Genomic DNA, 20241 nt, shown 5'->3' on the forward strand with positions numbered 1-20241 from the left:
TCGGTGCGCTCTTGAGAAATGAGACGGTCTTATTCGGGGTATCAAGATGGCGCTAAGGCGTATTGTGGTTATGGTAGAGACCCTCTACCGACGTACACCCCAGCGCCATCTTGGTACCCCGAATTATTTATTTAACAATAAGACCGGACTATGAATACCGTCCTGAGCACTGATCATAGAGATCAGTGGCCCTGAGTCACGATACGAAACCGCAAGAAGATAAGAAATACATTCTGCGCTTTTCCTGCTATGTTCTCTACTTGATTCTATTTCGCGCGTATTTTCGACGTTTCATGTTTCGAAATCTGACGGTTGGCCGGTGAGGAGCTGTACCACACCAGTTTCTGGCGATCGTTCGTTCGTAGCAGGAGTTTAAAATCCGCAGGGAATTTTCATTTTTCATATAGATTTTTCGCCACGAATTATCCTTTCGCAAACGCCAGGGGTTTGGAGAAGGTACTTTTTTTCAAGATACATCCGGTATTCCGGCCGAAACCAGCTGTTCAAAATTGCATAAGACGACCCAACGCAGTTGATCACGGTAACGTCCCGAAGACATTTTTAAAACAAAGAACAAAAAAACGTTCTCTTCGGCAGAACTAGATAACCTCTTTAACGTACGATCGAGGGACAGATGTGCGCCTGATACCGTGATGTTATGGCTGATTTGAGCGAAATCAGGCTGTGATTTTTTTTTCATACAATTTGCTTTCCTCGTCATTTATCTGCGGTATATTATTACTTAACTTCTTGTCGTCAACGAGGTGGTTGTCGATCGTACCAAATGAATTCGCAATATTCTCGTCAAGCGCATGCTTAAATAAAGCCGCTTTTCCAGTACGACCCAGATCTATCCATTGCTGCTAAATCGGGTGCGGGGTAAAAAAATTATTTTCATATTTCTCCGCATCGGCATAACGTCGACATGATTTTTACGGTAAAAGCAAAGCTGTCAAAGTCGTCTCCTTACCAGCGTTCAAACTTTTTTCTCTTTTTCAACTGTCGACACCGATCACCACGACAACGGATCGTGTGGATAGTGGAATCTTTGACAGCGAACATTTTTCTGCGGTTTTGTTTAGCCGCTTCTAAAATTTTTCATATTTTCAGACTCGTCGCCATGCGTAGCGTCCAGCTCTTCGTGTTCCTGGTGGTCGGCGTGAACCTTGTGCTTGGGTTTCGAAGCTTTGCCCGCGGTAGGAGCAAGGGTGGAAGTCTCGGAGAGCCAATTCTCAATGAGAGTCATGCGTTACCTGAGGATCAGTGGTTCGAGCAATTCCTCGACCATTTCAACCCAACCGAGACCAGAACATGGAAGCAGGTGCGTGGCGGATCCCCAACTGCGCCTCAAACTTACTTTCACTTTTTTCTTACCCTGAATTATCCTTCTCCACATCCAGCGATACTTCGTGAATTCGGATTTCCACAAAAAAGGTGGGCCTGTTTTTCTCATGATCGGAGGCGAGGGAGCCGCCAGCCCGAAATGGATGGTGGAAGGACAATGGATTGATTATGCTCGGCGATACGGTGCGCTCTGCTTTCAATTGGAGCATCGTTTCTATGGCAAAAGTCATCCTACTGCGTAAGTTACACATAAGTTTACCGTTCAATTACCACTCACTCAGCACATTCACCTTTGGTTATCCGATCATGGTTTTGTTCCTTAGTGATCTGAGTATCAAAAACCTTGTGTACCTCACCTCCGAACAAGCACTGGCCGACTTGGCATATTTTATCGAGGGGATGAACCTGTTGCATCAAATTCCTGCGGGGACTAAGTGGATCACTTTCGGAGGCTCTTATCCGGGTTCCTTAGCTGCTTGGTCTCGATACAAATATCCTCACCTTGTGCACGGAGCCATGTCAGCCAGCGGTCCTCTTTTGGCAAAGATCGACTTCCAGCGTAAGTTTTCATCACTTTAATGAGAATGAGCTAAGAAGTAGAAAAAAGTGACAAACAATTAGCTCGCATGGTAAACCGATTACAGAATATTACGTGGTGGTGGAAGACGCTTTGCGAACGCATTCGCAGGCTTGCATAGATGCGGTGGTAGCTGCCAACAGACAGGTGCATATCATGCTGCGTCATCCTGTCGGGCAGAAAGGGCTTGCCGAAAAATTCAAGTTCTGCTCTCCCGTTGATACACAAACGAAACGTAACGACATTGCAAACTTGTACGAATCGCTGGCCAGCAATTTCGCCGGTGTGGTACAATACAACAAGGATAACCGTAGGAGTTCCAAAACTTCCAACATAACTATCGGCACGATATGCGACATCCTGGTGGATGAGAAAAGAGGAACGCCAGTATCTCGTCTGGCAGAAATGAGCAACTTACTCTTGGAGGCCAACGGGGAGAAGTGCTTCGAATTCAAATACTCCAAGATGATCAACGAGCTCTGCAATGTCAGCTGGGCCGATGAAGTGGCTGAAGGGGGTCGCCAATGGATGTACCAAACGTGTACCGAGTTTGGATTCTTCCAAACGTCCACTGCACGTCCTCAACTTTTCAGCGAAACTTTCCCACTGGAATTTTTTGTCCAGCAGTGCACCGACGTCTTCGGACCCAAGTAACTATCTATCCCCCCCCTCCCGCTAATTTCTTAGTTTCGAATGGCGTTTCACCTAAACTGTCAATTTACCACAGGTACAATATGCACCTTTTGGAGGCTGCCGTGGAGCGTACGAACACAATTTATGGGGCGTTTGATCTGGATGTGAGCAACGTTGTGTTCGTTCACGGTAGTATCGACCCCTGGCATGCCCTTGGGATAACGAAGTCATCGAATCCACGGGCACCAGCCATCTACATAAACGGTGAGTGTCACTCATTAACGTACGATACCACAGCCTGCGAAGGAGAGAAATACATGTTAAACAGTCAGGATAGGATAGGTGGTAAAGTGAATTGAATTTTATAATTCAAGGTACCGCCCACTGCGCCAATATGTATCCCAAGTCTGAGAATGATCCACCGCAGTTGACCGAAGCGAGGGAGCGAGTCGGTCAGCTGATCGGCGAATGGCTCAAGAACTGAAAGGCTGCGATGTGAAAAATATGTGATAAAATTAGGGCTATGATGAAACCAAACCTGTTGATATGTCAAAAATCTGATTACCTTAAGACAAGTGTGATGCGAATCTGATTGTGTTGATATTTTTTTACATAGTCTGTGTGTACTTCTAGTTAGAGTAAGGATGTTTGACGTGTCTTATTATTTTCTTCTTTTGTCGATTTTTACTTCCTATCGGGCACGTCTGTGAACATTATTATCATTATTATTACAATAAAATCTCAGCGCTTTTGTCGACGCTTTGAAATTCATTTTTCCATAAATATTTATATTTATTCTAATATTTCCTCGTCAATTACGGTATTTCGATGATACATAACCTATTAACTAATGATATTTATATATATATATATATATATATATATATATATAACAACCGCCTCAAAGCTTTACGCGGATAAATACTCTTTCAAATTAACTTAACGTGCGTAAATCACGTGATAAAGACTAAAGAATATTCAGGTAAAGTCGAAGGTTGCCTAAAAATGGCAGCCGAATATTATACCTCAAAAGTCGTTACATTTTTTTTTTTTTTTTTTTTTTTAAATTCATCGATACGATTAGAGAGATTCAAAATACTTTTTGATCGTTCTCTCGAAATTTTCTAAATAATTTCTTTCGAATGATAGATTACCGTAACTCTTTTAATTATGACTGCCTCTTAAGTTAGTGCTAATTAATCTATAATTTTATATTAGTTTGTTTATATTCGTTTTTTTTTTTCTTTCCTTCTATTTATTTTTACTTTTTCTTTTCACTGCGCACATGAGAAACGTCGGCCTCCCCTTAACACGTTGGGGTCTAAAGAAAAAAAAAACATTCATTTTTCGGTTCCATTCAAAGCAAGGCCAAGGCACTCATAACAGATTTCGACTACATACGTCCGCGTACGTTTTTAAAATAAAAAATCAAAAAAAAAAATCAAAAATAAAGAAAATGTAATTTGGGCGATGAACTTGTGGTGGCTTACTGTAGAAATTTGATCGTTGTATACAATTTTTGTTCTCTCCTCTATTTGGCATATCCTCTGACCAGTATTTTGTCTTTTCAATACGATAGCGTGGAACGGCAGAACAATGATATTGTTGTTGTTATTATTATTATTATCATTACTACTACCACATTTGAATATAATATATTTTTATTTACATTAATAAACGTTAGCTCGGAATAAATAATTTATCTTCTCAATTGAAGAGTGAGAATAATAAGAAATAAATAAACGGTTCCACGCTACCGTATAGCTCGACAGTTTCGTTGGTTAGCCAATGAATAATTCGTTGCTCCGCGCATCGTTGGTATCAATATCTGTGCTGGGACTGCGGTTGTCTCCATTCGGGTGTCGCGGATCCGTGATGATGATGGTGATGATGATGGTGCCTCTTCTTGTCCGAGACACTGGCGTGTTTGCTCGAAGGGTAGGCAGCCACGTCGCTGACCACCAATTCCGAACCGTCACGTTCTGTGTTGTTCCCGCGGAAATTTTCTCTGTATCCAGGCTCGTCGAGGGTTTCTTTGCGGCGCAACGGAGCGTGGTTCGCTTTCTGACCGGCAGTTTCGTGGAGGTTCTCCCACGCTTGACGATAGTATCGATTCAACCCTCCTCGACTCTCGGAGGAATTACTGTCGAAACTAGCTACGGTGTTGCAGTCAGGGGATGCCCGATGACGGTAATGCTTGCTTCCTCTACCGCGGTTCCTTAACGAATGCGATAATCATCATCAATTACCGAATGTTGAAAATAGTGCGATTTTCTTTTCATTTTTCACCTAAAAACTACCACTGCACCCAACGAGCAAAGCGGTGCATTTATCTTTTTGTTTTTACACAACCTTAGCTCCGCTCAGAGTTTGGAGGTTAGGAACGGGTGACGTGTGGTAGTTTTCTCAAGACAAACCATCTTTATCCAATCACTTAAGAGCGGTGGTGTGAGACGTTCGTTAAAATGTTAATAAGCTGTTAATAGTCGATAGAGCAGACACACCAAAGTGCGACGAGGTTTGACTAAAAGCAGAAGTAAAGAACATGCTGGAAAGTATCAGAGCTTTGTCGTGACAGTTTGCGAAGAGTAATCTATGCTACGTGCAATTTAGACCTTCCGACTCCAAGGCTTTCTTTACCTTGACTAGTGACACTCGTAAGGGTAGCGCGCGTGTGGCGGCGGTGTTGATGATTGATGTTTCGGTGGGCGTTGGTTGGGGGGGGAGGGAACGAGTTAAAGTTACAGGGAAGGGTTGGAGAAGTAACCGGCACGATGAGCAGCTGAGAGACCGAAGGAATAGGGGTGGTCGCTGCCACGGCGGGCCGTAAGGTCTCGGCGCCCCAGGTGCTGGTCGGGGAAGGGTAGCGCCAGAAGCGTGTACCATCGTGAGGGCATCGCAGCGTCACCTCTTCCAAGGCCACTACCTCCGCCACCCCCCAACCCTCCCACCCCACCGAGCCCCCTGCGGCGCCTTCCTCCGACGCCGCCACTGCCACTAGTTACCGCCGCAGCGTAAATTGTTTCAATGTTAGTTCTCTGGTCGTTTGTTCTTTCAATACATGATAGGTTTTAGCTTCGTTTCACTACAGTGTACTTCGAAATTGTCAAATAATTTATCCATCTACTGATCCTCTCTCAAATGGTGAATAAAAAGTGTGAGTTTTTAGTCAATTAAAAAAGAGTAAGCAGTTTAAATACGCACGTAAAGATGGAAAGTATACGAATACAAGCTTGCAGACAAAGAAGACTCACATGTAACAAGGACAGTGTTCTATCGAGAGATTATCTATCTTTGAAGCTGTCTGTACGCAAAATTGTTCGAGGGACAAACACTCCTTTCGATCAACGATTAAAATTAGACGAGAAAGAATCTTACAAGGGAGGCTAATCGTGGAGAGAAGATGAGAAGCTTTACCTAACCTATCCATACTTTCTCTTACCTGCGGATCAGTATTACTACGGTCGTAATAATAGCGGCGAGGAAAACGAATCCCCCGAATACTCCCAGAGCTATGACAGCCCCGAGGTTCAGCTTGGCTTGGTGGGTGTTCGAGGGCTGGTCAGCACTGTCGACTCTGAACGGGCCCGAGGGTTCTGGGACGCCAGCTCCCACCCCGGCTTGAACGTTGTCGACTCCGCTACCGGCGATTTCGTTGTCTTGAGGATGATCGCGAATGTCGTCAGTGGCAGCTGTGGGGGCAGGATTCTTCAACGAGACCGAGGGTTTTCTGGGAATCGATTCTTTAACGGTCGCCGGCAACTCCGCGTGCCCGATAACCCTGACAGGTGTGATCGGAGATGTCCCAACAGTGCTCGTGGGGGACGGCGTGGTCGGGGATCTCGTCCTCGTTGGGATCAGCGGACGTCCTCGAGTCACGGTGGGCCGATTGGTCACTCGAGTCGGGACTGTGACGGTGGGACGTGGCTCTTCTGCAAGGAAAAAGAAGAAGGGCGTTCGATATCTCGACTCGGATATGGAGCGTCATCAATGGCGAAATATCTCACCAGCACAGGTCGGTGCCAAGTGATCGTAGGAGCCAGTCGCGAGACACAGTATTTGCCTGGAACCAACCAGTCGGTAGCCCTTTTCGCAAGTGTAGGTTACGATGCTCCCAGCGATGAGAGTTTGATTATTCTTTTTCAACCCCGTCTCTTCGCTGTCCACCACTGCCTCGTAGCGACCGTGGGCAATTACTGGTGGTAAGTCGCATCGGACAGGCTCGCAACGAGGTGGAGGACCGTTCCACCTCTCGTCAATGTCGCAAGTTAACCGTGCCCTTCCTGAAAGGTAGATTCCAACGGTGAATATCAACGCATCGCAAGACTCGACGAAGAAAAGCAGACCGGAGGTTATGTTTACCTGTCATTTCGTATCCGTCTTCGCAAGAGTAGAGAACTTGGCTCAGATAGTTAACGGTGTTGTTGATCAGAGTGTACTCTCCGTGTCTTATGTTGGCCGGGTATCCGCACTCGATATCTGTCGAACAAGTGAAAGCTATAGTCGCGGTTCCGACTGCGTTATTAGAACACTTACTTTTGCAAACGGGTGGGAATTCGTTATAGAAACCGGTGTCGAGGCAGGTTCGAGTGGAAGGTCCGATGAGCAGACTTCCAGCGTTACAATTGTACTCCACGGTGGCCCCAACTTCGTAGCTTCCTCTCGAAGTCGCCTCCATCAGGCTCGCTGTCATCGTAGAGTTCGGTGGCTGCTCTGGACGACCGCAAGCTCGTGGTTCTGCGACGAAGAACTGGGGATGAATAACCCGCGAGAAAACCTAACCCCCGAAACATCGGAAATCTAGAAACACTCACGGTGTTGGCAGATATAGTTCAGCCTGGCGGTGCACGGGGTGTCAGACCAGAGCCATCCTCTGCTGCCGTCGTAGCGCGCGCAATCTTCGTTCGTGCCTTGAGGCAGGCTCCAGAAGGAGACTGACACCTCGTCTCCACTTCCGGTCCATCGCCAAGTAGTCCTGTTCTTAGGGTCTCGTACCGCTCCCATCCAGTACTGGCTCGACGTGTCGCTCCTGCAATTCGATAGGTTAATAAACACGCCCAAGATCTTTGGTCCAGCGGAGTGGAGAGTATTCATGCCCACAAACAACGCACCTATGTCTCCTCCACAGCTCCCATGAGATGAAACCTTGTAGTGCCGGATTACTTTCGTCGACTAGAGTTCCTCCTCGAGCACGACAAAAGCCTAGAGCATCTCTGAAGGAGATCGGTTGCCTGTTGTAGAATATGTAGCACTTGCCATTGTAAGTGGCTGTAGAACCGGGCGGTTGGTCTCTGAATTGCGGACACCTTTCGATGGGCAGTGCCTGGAGCGAGGGAACAATTTTAATCGAAACTGTACTTTTGAGACAGGAGCATCGAGGGGCTTCGGAGATCCTTATTCACCTGATCTGTGTAGACGAAAGCTTCGCAGAGGGACAATTGAACAGGTACAGGACTGGTAGTGGCCGCTTCCAAGTGGACGGATACGAAGGCTCCTGGCATCGGAGGATTGCAGGGGAGAAAAAGAGGCTGGCCTTCTTCCAACGGTCCAGTAAACCGATTGCAAATAGGATTCGTTCCCAAGTCGGGTCTGTTATTACCCACACGAACGACGATGGTGCCCGGTAATCCTTCGCCTAGAAAAACAAAATGGCGTCAATTACTCGCAATCTTTTAAAATAAAAGGGTTAAAAATTAAAACGCGGAAATCCAGGACTCATGTTTTATGCAATTCTTGAATGCGATGAAAGAATAAAAACACCGGTAAATATTCTCCTTTCTCACTAGACTTGTTGGTATTTTCTTTCTATGTGAATTCCGCTTCTATTGTTATTCAAAATAATCGTTTGTCGCGGCAAAAGTAAAAGATCGGTGATAAATAAAGTTACGAAGAACCGTGAACAAAAGACGTAATGTATTCCCTGGCTTACCGTCAGTGAAAACAGAATATGAATTTACCGATAAACGAAAACAACAGTCTCCTCTCGGTCAAAAAGTCCCGAGTAAGTATCATGATTAAATACGAGGCACGTTCCCGAGATTGAGATCACCGGCCATTATTCTAAACGCGTCTACTTTTAAAAACAAACTTTTGCAACGGCTCGGGATCTAGTTGGTCGTTGAACACCTTAATTAATAGGCCAACAAATGTAATGGTCGCGATAATGGGCTAATATATGTAAACGTCATTAACCTCGAACTACTTGTCGCTCGTTACCCCCATTAAGAAAAGCGAAGGAATGAAAACGGGGGCCATTTTCATTCGCGAATCGCCGCGGATTTGGGGTGAAATTTTCCGGGCGACGATTTTTGAAAAAAAAAAAAACAGAAAAGAAAATGAAACGGCGATAACCCGAGAGCGAGGCGTTTCGTGGTGCCGGCTTTCACTTGCGAGTTTGTTAATGATTATGCGGGCAGGTTAGACTCTGTGGGCAGATAATATCGTCGTCTAGAACAACCGGAGTCTTCTGTATGACCCAGTAACCGGCTCGACCGTGACTCCAGGATTATTCCACGCCTCTCCGGTTTGTTTCTGTAATTTCAACTAATTCGTAGTCCCGGATTTGCAAATTATCGTTCTCCGAGGCGTCGGCACCGCGTGCCCTTGACTTTCATCCGCTGTCCCCTTTAACTGTTATCCAGATCAACGACCCGCGCCGCCTCGTTTTATCCGGCGAAATAAAGCCGGCTTCGAATCGCTTCCGTAATTCGAATTCCGGAGGATCGAGGAATGCTTCTTTTCAAGCTTTTTCCAACATTTTTTAACGCCGGGGAATCGAATCTCCCATGTTCTTAAGTATACGCCTACGGGCACGTAACGTATAACTCGGCGAGGTATAGCTACGTTACCTACGGTGGAATGGAATTGCAGAACACATCCATCAGCAACGGTGCAAATCGGCTAGAAATTTTTCCCTCGTAATCCAGTCCCGCTACACCTATACACACTTCCCTATAGTATAACCGTACTCGCTTATAAGGAATTCCTAACGCGAAATTATCTCGTTTATAGTTCACGAACCACACACGTGTCCTTCGGGAATTCAAATTCGCAGTTTATCGTAAAATCGAAACGTTTTATCGAAAGATTTTTGTTCGAAGAACTTGAAAATAAAAAAAAAAGAAAAGAAAAGAAAAGCTCATAGATTCCCGAGCTGCAGGGTGTAACGAATCGGAGTTGAAAAATTGGGTATAATTTTCTAACTCCGGGTAAACGAATAGCCGCGATGAGAATAAAAGCTTTCGCTTTTGTCCGCTCTATACGTAGACGTTGTGTATGTTCGTAGAAAGAGAGTTTCCGATTAAATAAATATAGCCGCATGCAAATAGCTCGCGGACGGAATGCAACCGGCGGTTAGGACGTGGACTTTCTTTCTTTCTTCGATTTTTCTTTTTCTTTTTCTTTTTTTTTTAATGCTTCTTTTCAAGCGATTAATCGCGGCTTAACGCACGATTCATTTAACGATTCGATGTCCAGTCGTTACACCCTATTAGCCGTTTACGTTTACGACCGATTTCGTTTAACTATGGAAAGCCTTCGGCGAATTTATTCAGGCCAACCGCGCGGCTACGGCCGTCTTACCCTGTTCATCGGAGCGTCGCTCTCCTCGAGAACTTCGATCGGTTTGTGAGAAAAACGAATCTCATCGATTTCCTCAAGATTTCCCGATCGACAATTCGAACCGCCTGTCTACTTATTTCGCTCGGGGATCCTAATCTGCTCGCCGAATGGACGTACACACCTAAGTGGGAACGATCGAGTTATCGCCGTTTTTGACCCTAAAAAACGGAAAGTTAGAATATCATTTTTAGTCAGATTCGGGGGCGAAAAATTGACACCCAAACGGAGGACGGCGAGCCGATTTTGCGCGCTGTACCTAACCTCACACTTTCAATTTCAGTCGATCTTGTAGTTTTCGGATGCTCTATCGCAAAAAAGGGTCGAAGAAGTCGCGAGTTTTCCTACACTCTTTCCATTTTTCTCCCCTCGTCTCGCGCGGTTTCCGGTCGCGGAAAAAGTCGAGCGTCTCGTGCGCGCGGAAAAATGTCCGCCATTTTCTCTGTATCCGAAAAAGATCTGAATATTCAATTACCGCAGCACGGCTTCCCGAAATCCAATCTCACCAGCTGCACCATGTACGGTTCCAGCAGGTTCACGTACCACCAGGGGGACGTCTCCGGTCTGGTCAGGGTGCATGTTTGAGGTGTGTAAATCTGTCCGCTACTTCCGTCCACGGCTCTCTGAGGTATTCCGCCGTCCGCGGTACTCGACTGCATCGGAGCCTTGCCCCCGGCCACGTTCAGCACTGAAAGTAAAACGGATTTGAAAATCGCATGAAACTAAAATCGTCGACGAATTATGGATTTCACAATTTTCATCTGAATCGAGAAAATATGCAAAAGATGCGCGGCTCCATGTTTCGCTACGCCGTAGGTTTATATGTATATGTATATGTTATGTATATGTATGTATACGCTACAGTCCTGCACTTTCGAGAAGAACTACCTACCGGCGATGGGTATTAGTCGGCATTGCGGTATTTCACGGTACCGTAACGTGGGAATTCTTATTTGCGCCAGTTTATATCGCATTAGTTTTATTTATTTTATTTGTTCAATTTTTCCTTTCTTTTTTTTCTTCTTCTTTCTTTTATATACTTTGATCATCTGCAAAGCTCGTGGACTCCGCACGTGCATACCTCTTTATACATATACATATATACATGTATATCCGCCGCGTGTATGTAATTTGTAAGAATTTAGCGTAAATAAAACGAGATACAAATAAAAACATAAATAAATAAATACATTCAAATTATAATATCTGGGTTAAATTATAACGGTATTGAAATTCTCCCATTTGAATTATTACGCCGGTTTACGCTCCGCGAGTAAAAATTACATTCATATAAATATATCTACCCACGTATAATATTGGTATCTATATACATATAAGTATATACGCGCGGTATATACACATACTGTACATTTCGTTGTACAAATACATTATAATTTCATTAAAAATTCAAACTCAGTTCGTTAATTTTATTTAACCAATTGTGACCGCACGGGCGCGCACCTATGTAATAATCTTCGTTTCTACATATAGCCTCAAAAAACGAAAAGAAAAAGAAAAAAAAAAAAAAAACATTTCTAACGGTCCAAAAAAAAAAAAAAACCCCAAAAATTCTTCATTTTTTTATTTATAGAATAAATTTCTTTTCATCAACGTCCGCGTACGTATCTGTATACCATTATGATAATATATCAGCGGGTCGATCATCGCAAATATCACAACGATAATAATAATCATAACGATAATAACAACAACGATAATCGAAGCTATCAATTACGTTACTCATAAATATTCAGCGAGAATGTTTTTGATCTTTTTTTTTCCATTTTGTTTTTTTTTTTCCTCTCTATTTCACGCACTCTCTTCTATATGTTATAAGTATGTATACTCCACATTACAAAACGCCGGAGAAAACCTTTCTGGAGCTGCACAGATGCACGAGATCATAATTGCACATACTATTTGAAGACGTATAATATACGTGTGAGAAATTAATTACCGTTAAAGTCGATATACGAACATTTTTTTTTTTTTTCTTTTTTTTCTACCCATTATAAATGCACGTCTCACTTTTACCGCACACTTCGTGTACGTATATTTATTTATTTATTTATTTATGTATAACGCATATGTTTACGCACTGAAAACAAAAGCTGTACGAAGCGTTTCGATGATTAATCGATCGAACGTTCGATCGACAAATTGATTTAATTAATTATTCGTCCGAATCTTTTTTCCAAAACTCCGAAGGTTTGATCAGCGTATAGTATGACAGCTGACGCGTCATCGAATCATTGATATTTCGTACTCTTTAAATAATTGTTATGGAAAAACAATCTAGGACATAAATTATTATACACACAGAGGTTGGGTCAACGACAGACACGGTGCGGTATATGTGTATGGTGTATACGATGAGTAAGTAGAATATATATAATAACGATAATAACAATAATAATAACAACAAACGTGTGGGCGCCATATTCGTTTGAGTCAGTGACATCAATGCTCGACCTATTTCGAACAAAAGCGTATTTACTGCTTCATTATAATCATATGTATGTATAGGTACGTATAAGTGGGCATATACATGCCTATATACGTATACCTATATATATATATATACAATATATACAATATATTCGATCATCGTCACCGTCATTATTCTACATATTTATACACACATATGTACATACATAAACGTACTTGCATACCGAATTATTATCGTTGTTAGTATTATTATCATCATTATTATAATACTGCACATACCCGATAGATACATACATTTATATGCCCTGTGCGTAAGGATATATGCAGGAACATTTATTAGTTTAAAGATCAACGACACCAAACGACCCTGACATTCATGTATAGCAAAAGCATTCGCGTTGGGACAGGTATGTATACAAGTGTATATGTATATATATATGTATATATCTACGGGAGGCTATTTACTACACTCGCGTAAAAGTATATATGTACAAGAGAATAACGACAGGTAGTTTGGTTAGCCAGTACGGGCAACTAACGTCCATCTCTACCTTGCTATAATTATATATATATATATATATATATATATCATCTAGACTCCGTCTCGCTTTTTATTCTATCATATGCAAACGGTATGTACATAAACTGTACATATGTACAAGTGTGTACGGTGTATGAAAAAATGCGTCGGAGCATACGATCTGAAATTGGATTTTTGATCTTCGATTCGATTTGTTTCGTTTCTTTTAATTTTCATTTCTTTGTACCGATATATACTTTTTTTTGCATTTGTTGGGTTACACGGATGAAAGAAAATGAGAAAGAAATATAGAAAAATTTTCGTTTTAATCTATTTTTAGAAGGTGCTCACCGACGCGTTCATACGCCACACGCACACGCACACACACGTATGTATATAGAATTGCGTAAAGGCCGTTTTCAATTAACGGAACCGGCCTATTAAGGGTCCCGGTTGATCGACCGTTAATACGCCACACACACACACACACACGCACACGTGCGAATGCGATAAATGTGTGAACCTCGTAGACGCGCGGTTCGTACAGTGTGCGGCGACGAGCGTATTTTAACGGAGAAAATAAACCGAGAAATGAACCGAGAGAAAAAAAAAAAAAAAAAGTGGACGACGAATGGCCCAAAAAATAATGGACGTTATTGTTCGTTATGCACCGCATCAGTTACAATATAATAACATAAAGTTGAACTAGATTCGAATACCGGAATTTCTGCGATGCAACGCAGCTCTTGTACGGTTGTATCTGCACGACTTTTTCCACATAGCTATACTTGTGTGAAAAGAAAAAAAAGGTAAAGAAAAGAAAAGAAAGAAAAATAAAAAAGAAACTAATAAAAATTTTGATCCACTTTCTGTCTATCGAACCGCTGTTATATGTATATTGTTGTGATCCTCTTTTGAGGGAGCACTACCTTCCGTTGGATTGGGATCCGTTGACTGGTAAAGGATTTAAATTCAAGATCTAAGAATGGTTATTCTTTATTTGTGAACCGATGAAATTAAAGTGAAGTTGCTGGTTCGAAGAGTGAATTGAGAGTGAGTTGAAAGTGGCTGTTCCGAGGTGATCAAACCAATATGGCAACTGAATTTACTGTGAATTTTAGCCGGTAAATACTTCGGCGAATCAAACCTGAAGACTAAACATCCTGCCGCAATCAGCCATATTCAATATCACTCTGTGGCGACATAAGATAAAGAAATAATAAGCAAATAGAATAGGTGGGATTATAACAATATCGTTGTCATTGCCGTACCGCTATACTCGTAAATACGTACGTACACGCATATCTCTAGAGATTCGTAAATATTGATAAATATTTAACCGTATTGTTGCGTACTACAGCGTACACATACGTCGTACACGTATAAACTATGACGAAAAACTGACCCTACCTAATGTTACAAAGATTTAAAAATCTACAAGCTCGAGTACAGGACACCTAATTTTCATGTGGATCCATTTTTATGTACATATATACATACGTATACATATATGTATCAATGTATGTACATAACACGTCGAAACGAACGAGTTGCGCGAATTGAAATTTAGCCAATTTTCGTAATTTTGTAATAATCTTCTCGGTTTTTCGTGAATAAAATTGCGATACGTACGACGAATCCGACGTACGTGACGTGTGGTGTGTGCGTACATACGTATAGTAAAGGTGAAACAGAGCGAAATAGAGAAACGAGCTCCGCGTACAAATGTCGGTGAAATTTGCCAAGTTGACACGTCCAGATTCAGCGTCAGCTGGACTACAAATAATAAATGAGTAAGTAAGTAAGTAAGTAAGTTAGTAAGTAAGTAACTCACGTTAGCTAGTGAGTAAAACTATAAACTCTGATGGATGACTGTCGAAAAACTGCAATTCGTTTCGCGACACGTTCCTCATTATTCCTCTTTTTTTTTTTTCAATTTCCGTTTTTTTTTTCTCTTTTTCCTTTTCTCTTCTCAATTTTCTCACGTATTTTTCTGTTCATTTTTTTCTTTTTACAAGTTTTTTGGGAATCGCGATTGGTCGTCTGTTCTCCTCCGTGAATCGAGTGAAAAAGGTCAAGTTAGGTCGTACTACGAGCGAGTAAAAACAAATCAATCGATGAATAATAAAATCCAAAATCCAAAAACTAAAAATAAAAAAAAAAAAAAAAAAAAAAAACAAAAGGAAAAAAGAAACTTACTTCCTCTGCACGAAAAGGATGCACACTATCTATAGACATAACAGTGCACTGTATATCTCGTGTATTCCGAAATTTTGAACGCTAAAATTTCAAAATTAAAACTAAAATTGAAAATTAATAATAATTAATAAGAGTCACGGTTACGAACAATTGATCGACCGGGCGAGACACGTCTCGTAGTTCGATATTCGAACGATCGATTAAATAGAGCGAGACGTTATCTACGCGGGTGTGACGTCACGGTATAATTATCATTATAATTATTGTTATCATTATCGTTGTCGTTGTTATCATTGTTGTGGTATCGCTGCAACTACATATTTTGCTATTGGTTTTTTTTCTCCTTCGTTTATCTCGTTCTCGTTTTTGCTCAATTTTTTTCCTTCTTCTCAATCTCATTGTCAGAGTTGAGAAAATTTAGATTATCAGGTTCTATCTCGATATACTGTAATTCAATGGACACGCCCTTCTAAATGTACATGATATTATATAACGTTTTTCTATGTACACGCGGACAGGGTATGTACCTACATACGAATCTGTGTACAGGTATGTGTGTACACGTATACATATACATTGCATGTGTAAAAGACCTGTAGGTCGCCTATGGTATACGTGCTGAGCGCGATGTGGATAAAAGAATTTAAGGAGAACCCCGCTGACCCAGTTTCTCCGTTCCTCGTGTCCTTGACCGAGGATGCCGTGGGTAGTTAGAAATGCAGGAGGTATAAAACCGCGTACTATATACATATAGATATATACATACATATATATACATATCGGTATCCGTATACGTATACAGTCGAGTGTACTTATACTGTGGTAAATAGTTTCGGGAGAAGGGGACACGTCCGTTAACTTGGAACCTGTTACTGGCTCCTCAAGATTTCCCCCTTTTCGCCCCCTCCCCCCCCCCGCCCCCCCGCCCCCCCGCCCCCTCTCCCATCCTCGTAGTTTCGTTTTACGGATAATTTATTATACCTTATGTCGTATACCTTGTTCGCGGCAGGTAGATATACACCGACGGCCAAAAGTTTCGATTATACTGTACGACGTTAGAATTTCACGAAATTAATTTCGGGGGCGACGATTTGTTTTTTTTTTTTGTTTTTTTTTCGTCTTACAATTAGCCTCCTTCGAAACATGTCAGTGATTCGTTTCTTTTTTTCATTCAGAATTTCGTTTCAAAACCAATCGTTTTTTGAGTTAAGAATTTCCAAAAACTGAGAAAACTCTGTGACGGCACCGTGATCAATTTTTGCTTGTGAAAAATAAGTGTAAAGATTATTTTTTTCTATTTAAAAAAGATAAATAAATTCCTATTTTCTAAGAATTTTTCTCTTTCATTTTTCTGTCCCATTTCCTTTCCAAACTGAGTCACACCAATTGACGTATTATAGAAGTGATATTCGTTTGTGATATCAAGAAGAGAAAAAAAAAAATGTATTTAAAAAATGGGGAAAATATAGAAGAAAAAAATCTCACCACTTTTTCTCCATAATAGGTTGGTAAAAAATGTTTGCCAGTGGCTATAGCATTTTTGGTAATTTTTTCAAAGCATAGAAAATAAATAAAATCATGGGGCTGTTTCGAGTATTTCAGTCTTCAAGAATTCAAAACTGAGAAATGGCTGGACGAAAAAATGTCGAAAAAAAATCACATCAGCGCTGCGAACCAAAAGCTGTGGGGGGGGAAAAATAAGCCAACGAACTGTTAGAAAATTGTAGAGGGGGTGATTTTTTTTCTTTCAACTGACCACAAAAAGGCACTCCGTCCGGCACCCAGGTCCCATTGTCTCTGCACTGTCTCCTTGCGGGTCCGAGTAATTCGAATCCACGTTCGCATGAATATATGGCGACGGTACCGTGTTCATGGAAAGCCACGTTCAGCGGAGACTCGACCTCGTCGACGACCGCATCTTCGCCCGGCAATTCGAATCGTACGAAACTGTGAGCCGGCGCACCTGGATATCCGCATCCCGCGGCGGAAACAGCTGCGGCTGACACTCCATTTACTTGAAAAAAAAATATACAATTATACATAAAACACAAATATATGAAACGGTTGATATCATTTTCTATTTCTAGTTCTTTCTTTTTTTTTTTTTATCAAAATAATAATAATATCAATAACGACAATAATAACGAGGAAATTCTATTTCTATAATCGTGTGTTTCTCTGTCTTTCCCTTTTATCAAATTATTAATAATAATAATAATAATAACGAAAACAATAACGAGGAAAGCCCGCAATTAAGTTGAACGATTTTCGTCGCACTCCGCGTTACGTTCTCCGACCGGGCGTTAAAGTCTCCCGAGTATGGGCGGTGATTTCAACGCGCGCACAGGAAGGTATTCCCGAGATTATTTTCATTTTCATACGATCGAATCGAGGATTAATTAATTCACGGTGTATTGCGTATAGTCGTTGATATTGGATGAAAAAAATATTCGAAAATAAAAAAAATAGAGAAAATTGATATACAGAGCGGACAACGTGAAATTGCGCACCCCATTTGCACATGCGCGATCGTCGGCATTTGTTTCGCAGAATGTCCAACAACACTCCGCTTTCAGATTTAGCTGTCAAATACAAGGACCTAACCTGAACTTTTCGATGAGTGTATTTCTGTCGACATTCAATTAATCTCTCATTCAATTGATCAATTTTATTTGATGCTATGCCACCCTACTTATCTGTGTCTGGTTTTGTGTCGCATTATTCACCTGACACAACATACCTCAGTCATATTTAAATACGGCGATCTCAGCTGTATTGGTGATCGACAATTTGACAGCTACAGCTGAAATCTGAGGCTGTTGGTACAACACGCTAGCAGATGATAAATTCGACTGCCGTTTTGATTCACGCTTGCGCACAAAATCTGGGTGCGCAATTTCACGTTGTCCGCTCTGTATACATATAAATATAAGTGCATGTATCTTACGTATGTAAAGAATATACATACACGGTATGTACGATGTTTAATGTACGTAATGTGGGACCGTCGAAACGTAACCGGCGATCTACATAGCCATACGGCTTGTCGCGAGAGAATATTGGGCAACATGTGGAATAAAGAAAAAAAAAAAAAAAAAAAAAAGGGGGAGAAAATAGTAGATAAGAGGGAGATAGAGAAACGAAACGAAACGAAAATTAGCGGAAGTGAATTAGACGCTTGTGCTATAAAACGTACACGGAAACACCTATCCTATACATACATGTTGCGTACATCGCTTGTACATATATATACATATACATACATATATACATATATATATATATATATATATATATATCCTTAATAATTCGTGCAACGACGCTGTGAAATATATGCCGTAATAATTAGGTATATATTTTTGATGCGATTAAAAAATAAGATTATATTACGCACGCTCATAGTGTATATATCGCAATAATTGCGCTCATTGAAACTAAATAATTAATTGCTACAATCGGTTTCTGATTCTCATATGTATATAAATAAATCGTGTCATCGTCTGCTGTATACAATAGATATACATATGTGTACATATGTATATACCTATCTACTTTTTTGAATTTCATGTTTTCATTGGTTTTTCTTTTCAAAAGTTCCGGATGATGTGACAGTATAGGGGGCACGATTCTCGTAAAACTATTATACAGAAATATATATATATATATATATATATATATACATATACATGTATATATACCTAGCCTGCAATTATGCCAACTGTAAAAGAAAGTTTCGCAATTATGTATACGATATAGACAGCCAGCTATCGTTGATTAACTTTTTATATTGCGACAATCAATTAAACCTCAGAATTCCTTTTCTTTTTCTATTTCCTTTTTCTAATTTCCTCAACTTCCTGATATTACAATACAATACCTACACACATACATACCTACGTACACAAATATTGGCGCAATCAATCGGATCGTGACGTTGCATATAAAATTATATACAAAAATTATACATATGTATACGCTACGTTACATGTATCGAGGGAAAGTTTTCGTTTTTTTTTTTTTTCGAATTATCTATTTTTTCTTTTCAAATTTCCAATTTTAAATTTCAATCGATTGCCCTCAACCGATGTTCGATCGTCGCGATATCAGTGGACAAAGTATGAAAGAAAACGGAGAATGAAAAAATAGAAAGAATAAAAAAGAAAATTGCGACGATTTCAATGAAATCGTATAGCTGCGTACAACGTGAACATATAACGCGTGCACAATGAGTTATTATCTATGATCGCTGGCTATTATATCCGCAGAGATACAAGAAAGGCGTAGACCCTCGGCTAGTTCAGGTGTATAGAGCTTCTCTTCATTACTTTGCTCGCACGTCACGCACCTGCTTCTTAACATCCGCAATTATTCATCTGTAAGCTCCGCACGGTGCAAAGACCTGATGTTACATACGTGAGGCCTGAACAGCTACCGACTCTTTCTGATCATCGGAAAGAAAGAAAGAGAAAAAAAAAAAAAAAACTAGGGAAAAAATAGAGGAAGAAACTAGTTATCGTCCGACGAATTATTATACACGGGGCATTCCGCGCCAAATGGAACAAATTTTTTTGTCAATTTTTCGATAATTTAGATTTGTTTTTGTCAATTTTTAAATAATTGACATTTTTTTCTACGATTTTTAGATAATTTGGATTTTTTTTTTGCCAATTTTTCGATAATTTAGATTTGTTTTTGTCAATTTTTAAATAATTGACATTTTTTTCTACGATTTTTAGATAATTTGGATTTTTTTTTTGCCAATTTTTAGATAATTTAGATTTTGTTTTAATCACCGTGCCGCAGGTTTCAAATATGTCGAGTTTTTGGGAAAAAAAAAAAAAAAAAAACAGAACGTGCACTCACTTGAGGAGAAAAGAAAAAAAAAAAGGAAAATTGACTCAAA

The 20241-nt window shown here is 40.8% G+C and overlaps 2 protein-coding genes across 13 annotated transcripts in view; one reads left to right on the top strand and one right to left on the bottom strand.

Annotated features, from left to right (window-relative positions):
- The first annotated feature begins 176 nt into the window (after positions 1 to 176).
- LOC105686510 (putative serine protease K12H4.7) lies at positions 177 to 3311 on the top strand. Of its 4 annotated transcripts, none has more exons than XM_048659309.1 (7): positions 177 to 456; positions 1111 to 1321; positions 1401 to 1582; positions 1668 to 1903; positions 1989 to 2571; positions 2649 to 2818; positions 2929 to 3311. In XM_048659309.1, the coding sequence occupies exons 2-7, from the start codon at positions 1121 to 1123 to the stop codon at positions 3036 to 3038; spliced, it is 1482 nt and encodes a 493-aa protein (XP_048515266.1). In that variant the 5' UTR covers positions 177 to 456; positions 1111 to 1120; the 3' UTR covers positions 3039 to 3311. The 4 variants fall into 4 exon arrangements, with proteins under 4 accessions (XP_048515266.1, XP_012256835.2, XP_012256837.2 ...); XM_012401412.3 differs by having other exon boundaries at positions 178 to 541; XM_012401414.2 differs by lacking the exon at positions 177 to 456 and adding an exon at positions 600 to 879.
- Positions 3312 to 3686: 375 nt separating this feature from the next.
- LOC105686509 overlaps positions 3687 to 20241 on the bottom strand; it is a 30870-nt gene continuing 14315 nt past the window's right edge. For all 9 annotated transcript variants that reach the window (XM_048659278.1, XM_048659280.1, XM_048659279.1 and 6 more), the window contains 10 exons: positions 17095 to 17352; positions 10647 to 10859; positions 7957 to 8189; positions 7666 to 7877; positions 7369 to 7583; positions 7091 to 7291; positions 6917 to 7033; positions 6562 to 6837; positions 5997 to 6486; positions 3687 to 4772 (listed from right to left, as the gene is read on the bottom strand). In XM_048659278.1, the coding sequence (XP_048515235.1) occupies positions 4376 to 4772; positions 5997 to 6486; positions 6562 to 6837; positions 6917 to 7033; positions 7091 to 7291; positions 7369 to 7583; positions 7666 to 7877; positions 7957 to 8189; positions 10647 to 10859; positions 17095 to 17352 (2612 nt within the window). In that variant the 3' untranslated portion in view covers positions 3687 to 4375. The remainder of the gene's footprint in view (positions 4773 to 5996; positions 6487 to 6561; positions 6838 to 6916; positions 7034 to 7090; positions 7292 to 7368; positions 7584 to 7665; positions 7878 to 7956; positions 8190 to 10646; positions 10860 to 17094; positions 17353 to 20241) is intronic.

Source organism: Athalia rosae, chromosome 8 (assembly GCF_917208135.1).
Source record: "Athalia rosae chromosome 8, iyAthRosa1.1, whole genome shotgun sequence".
NCBI lineage: Eukaryota > Metazoa > Arthropoda > Insecta > Hymenoptera > Athaliidae > Athalia > Athalia rosae.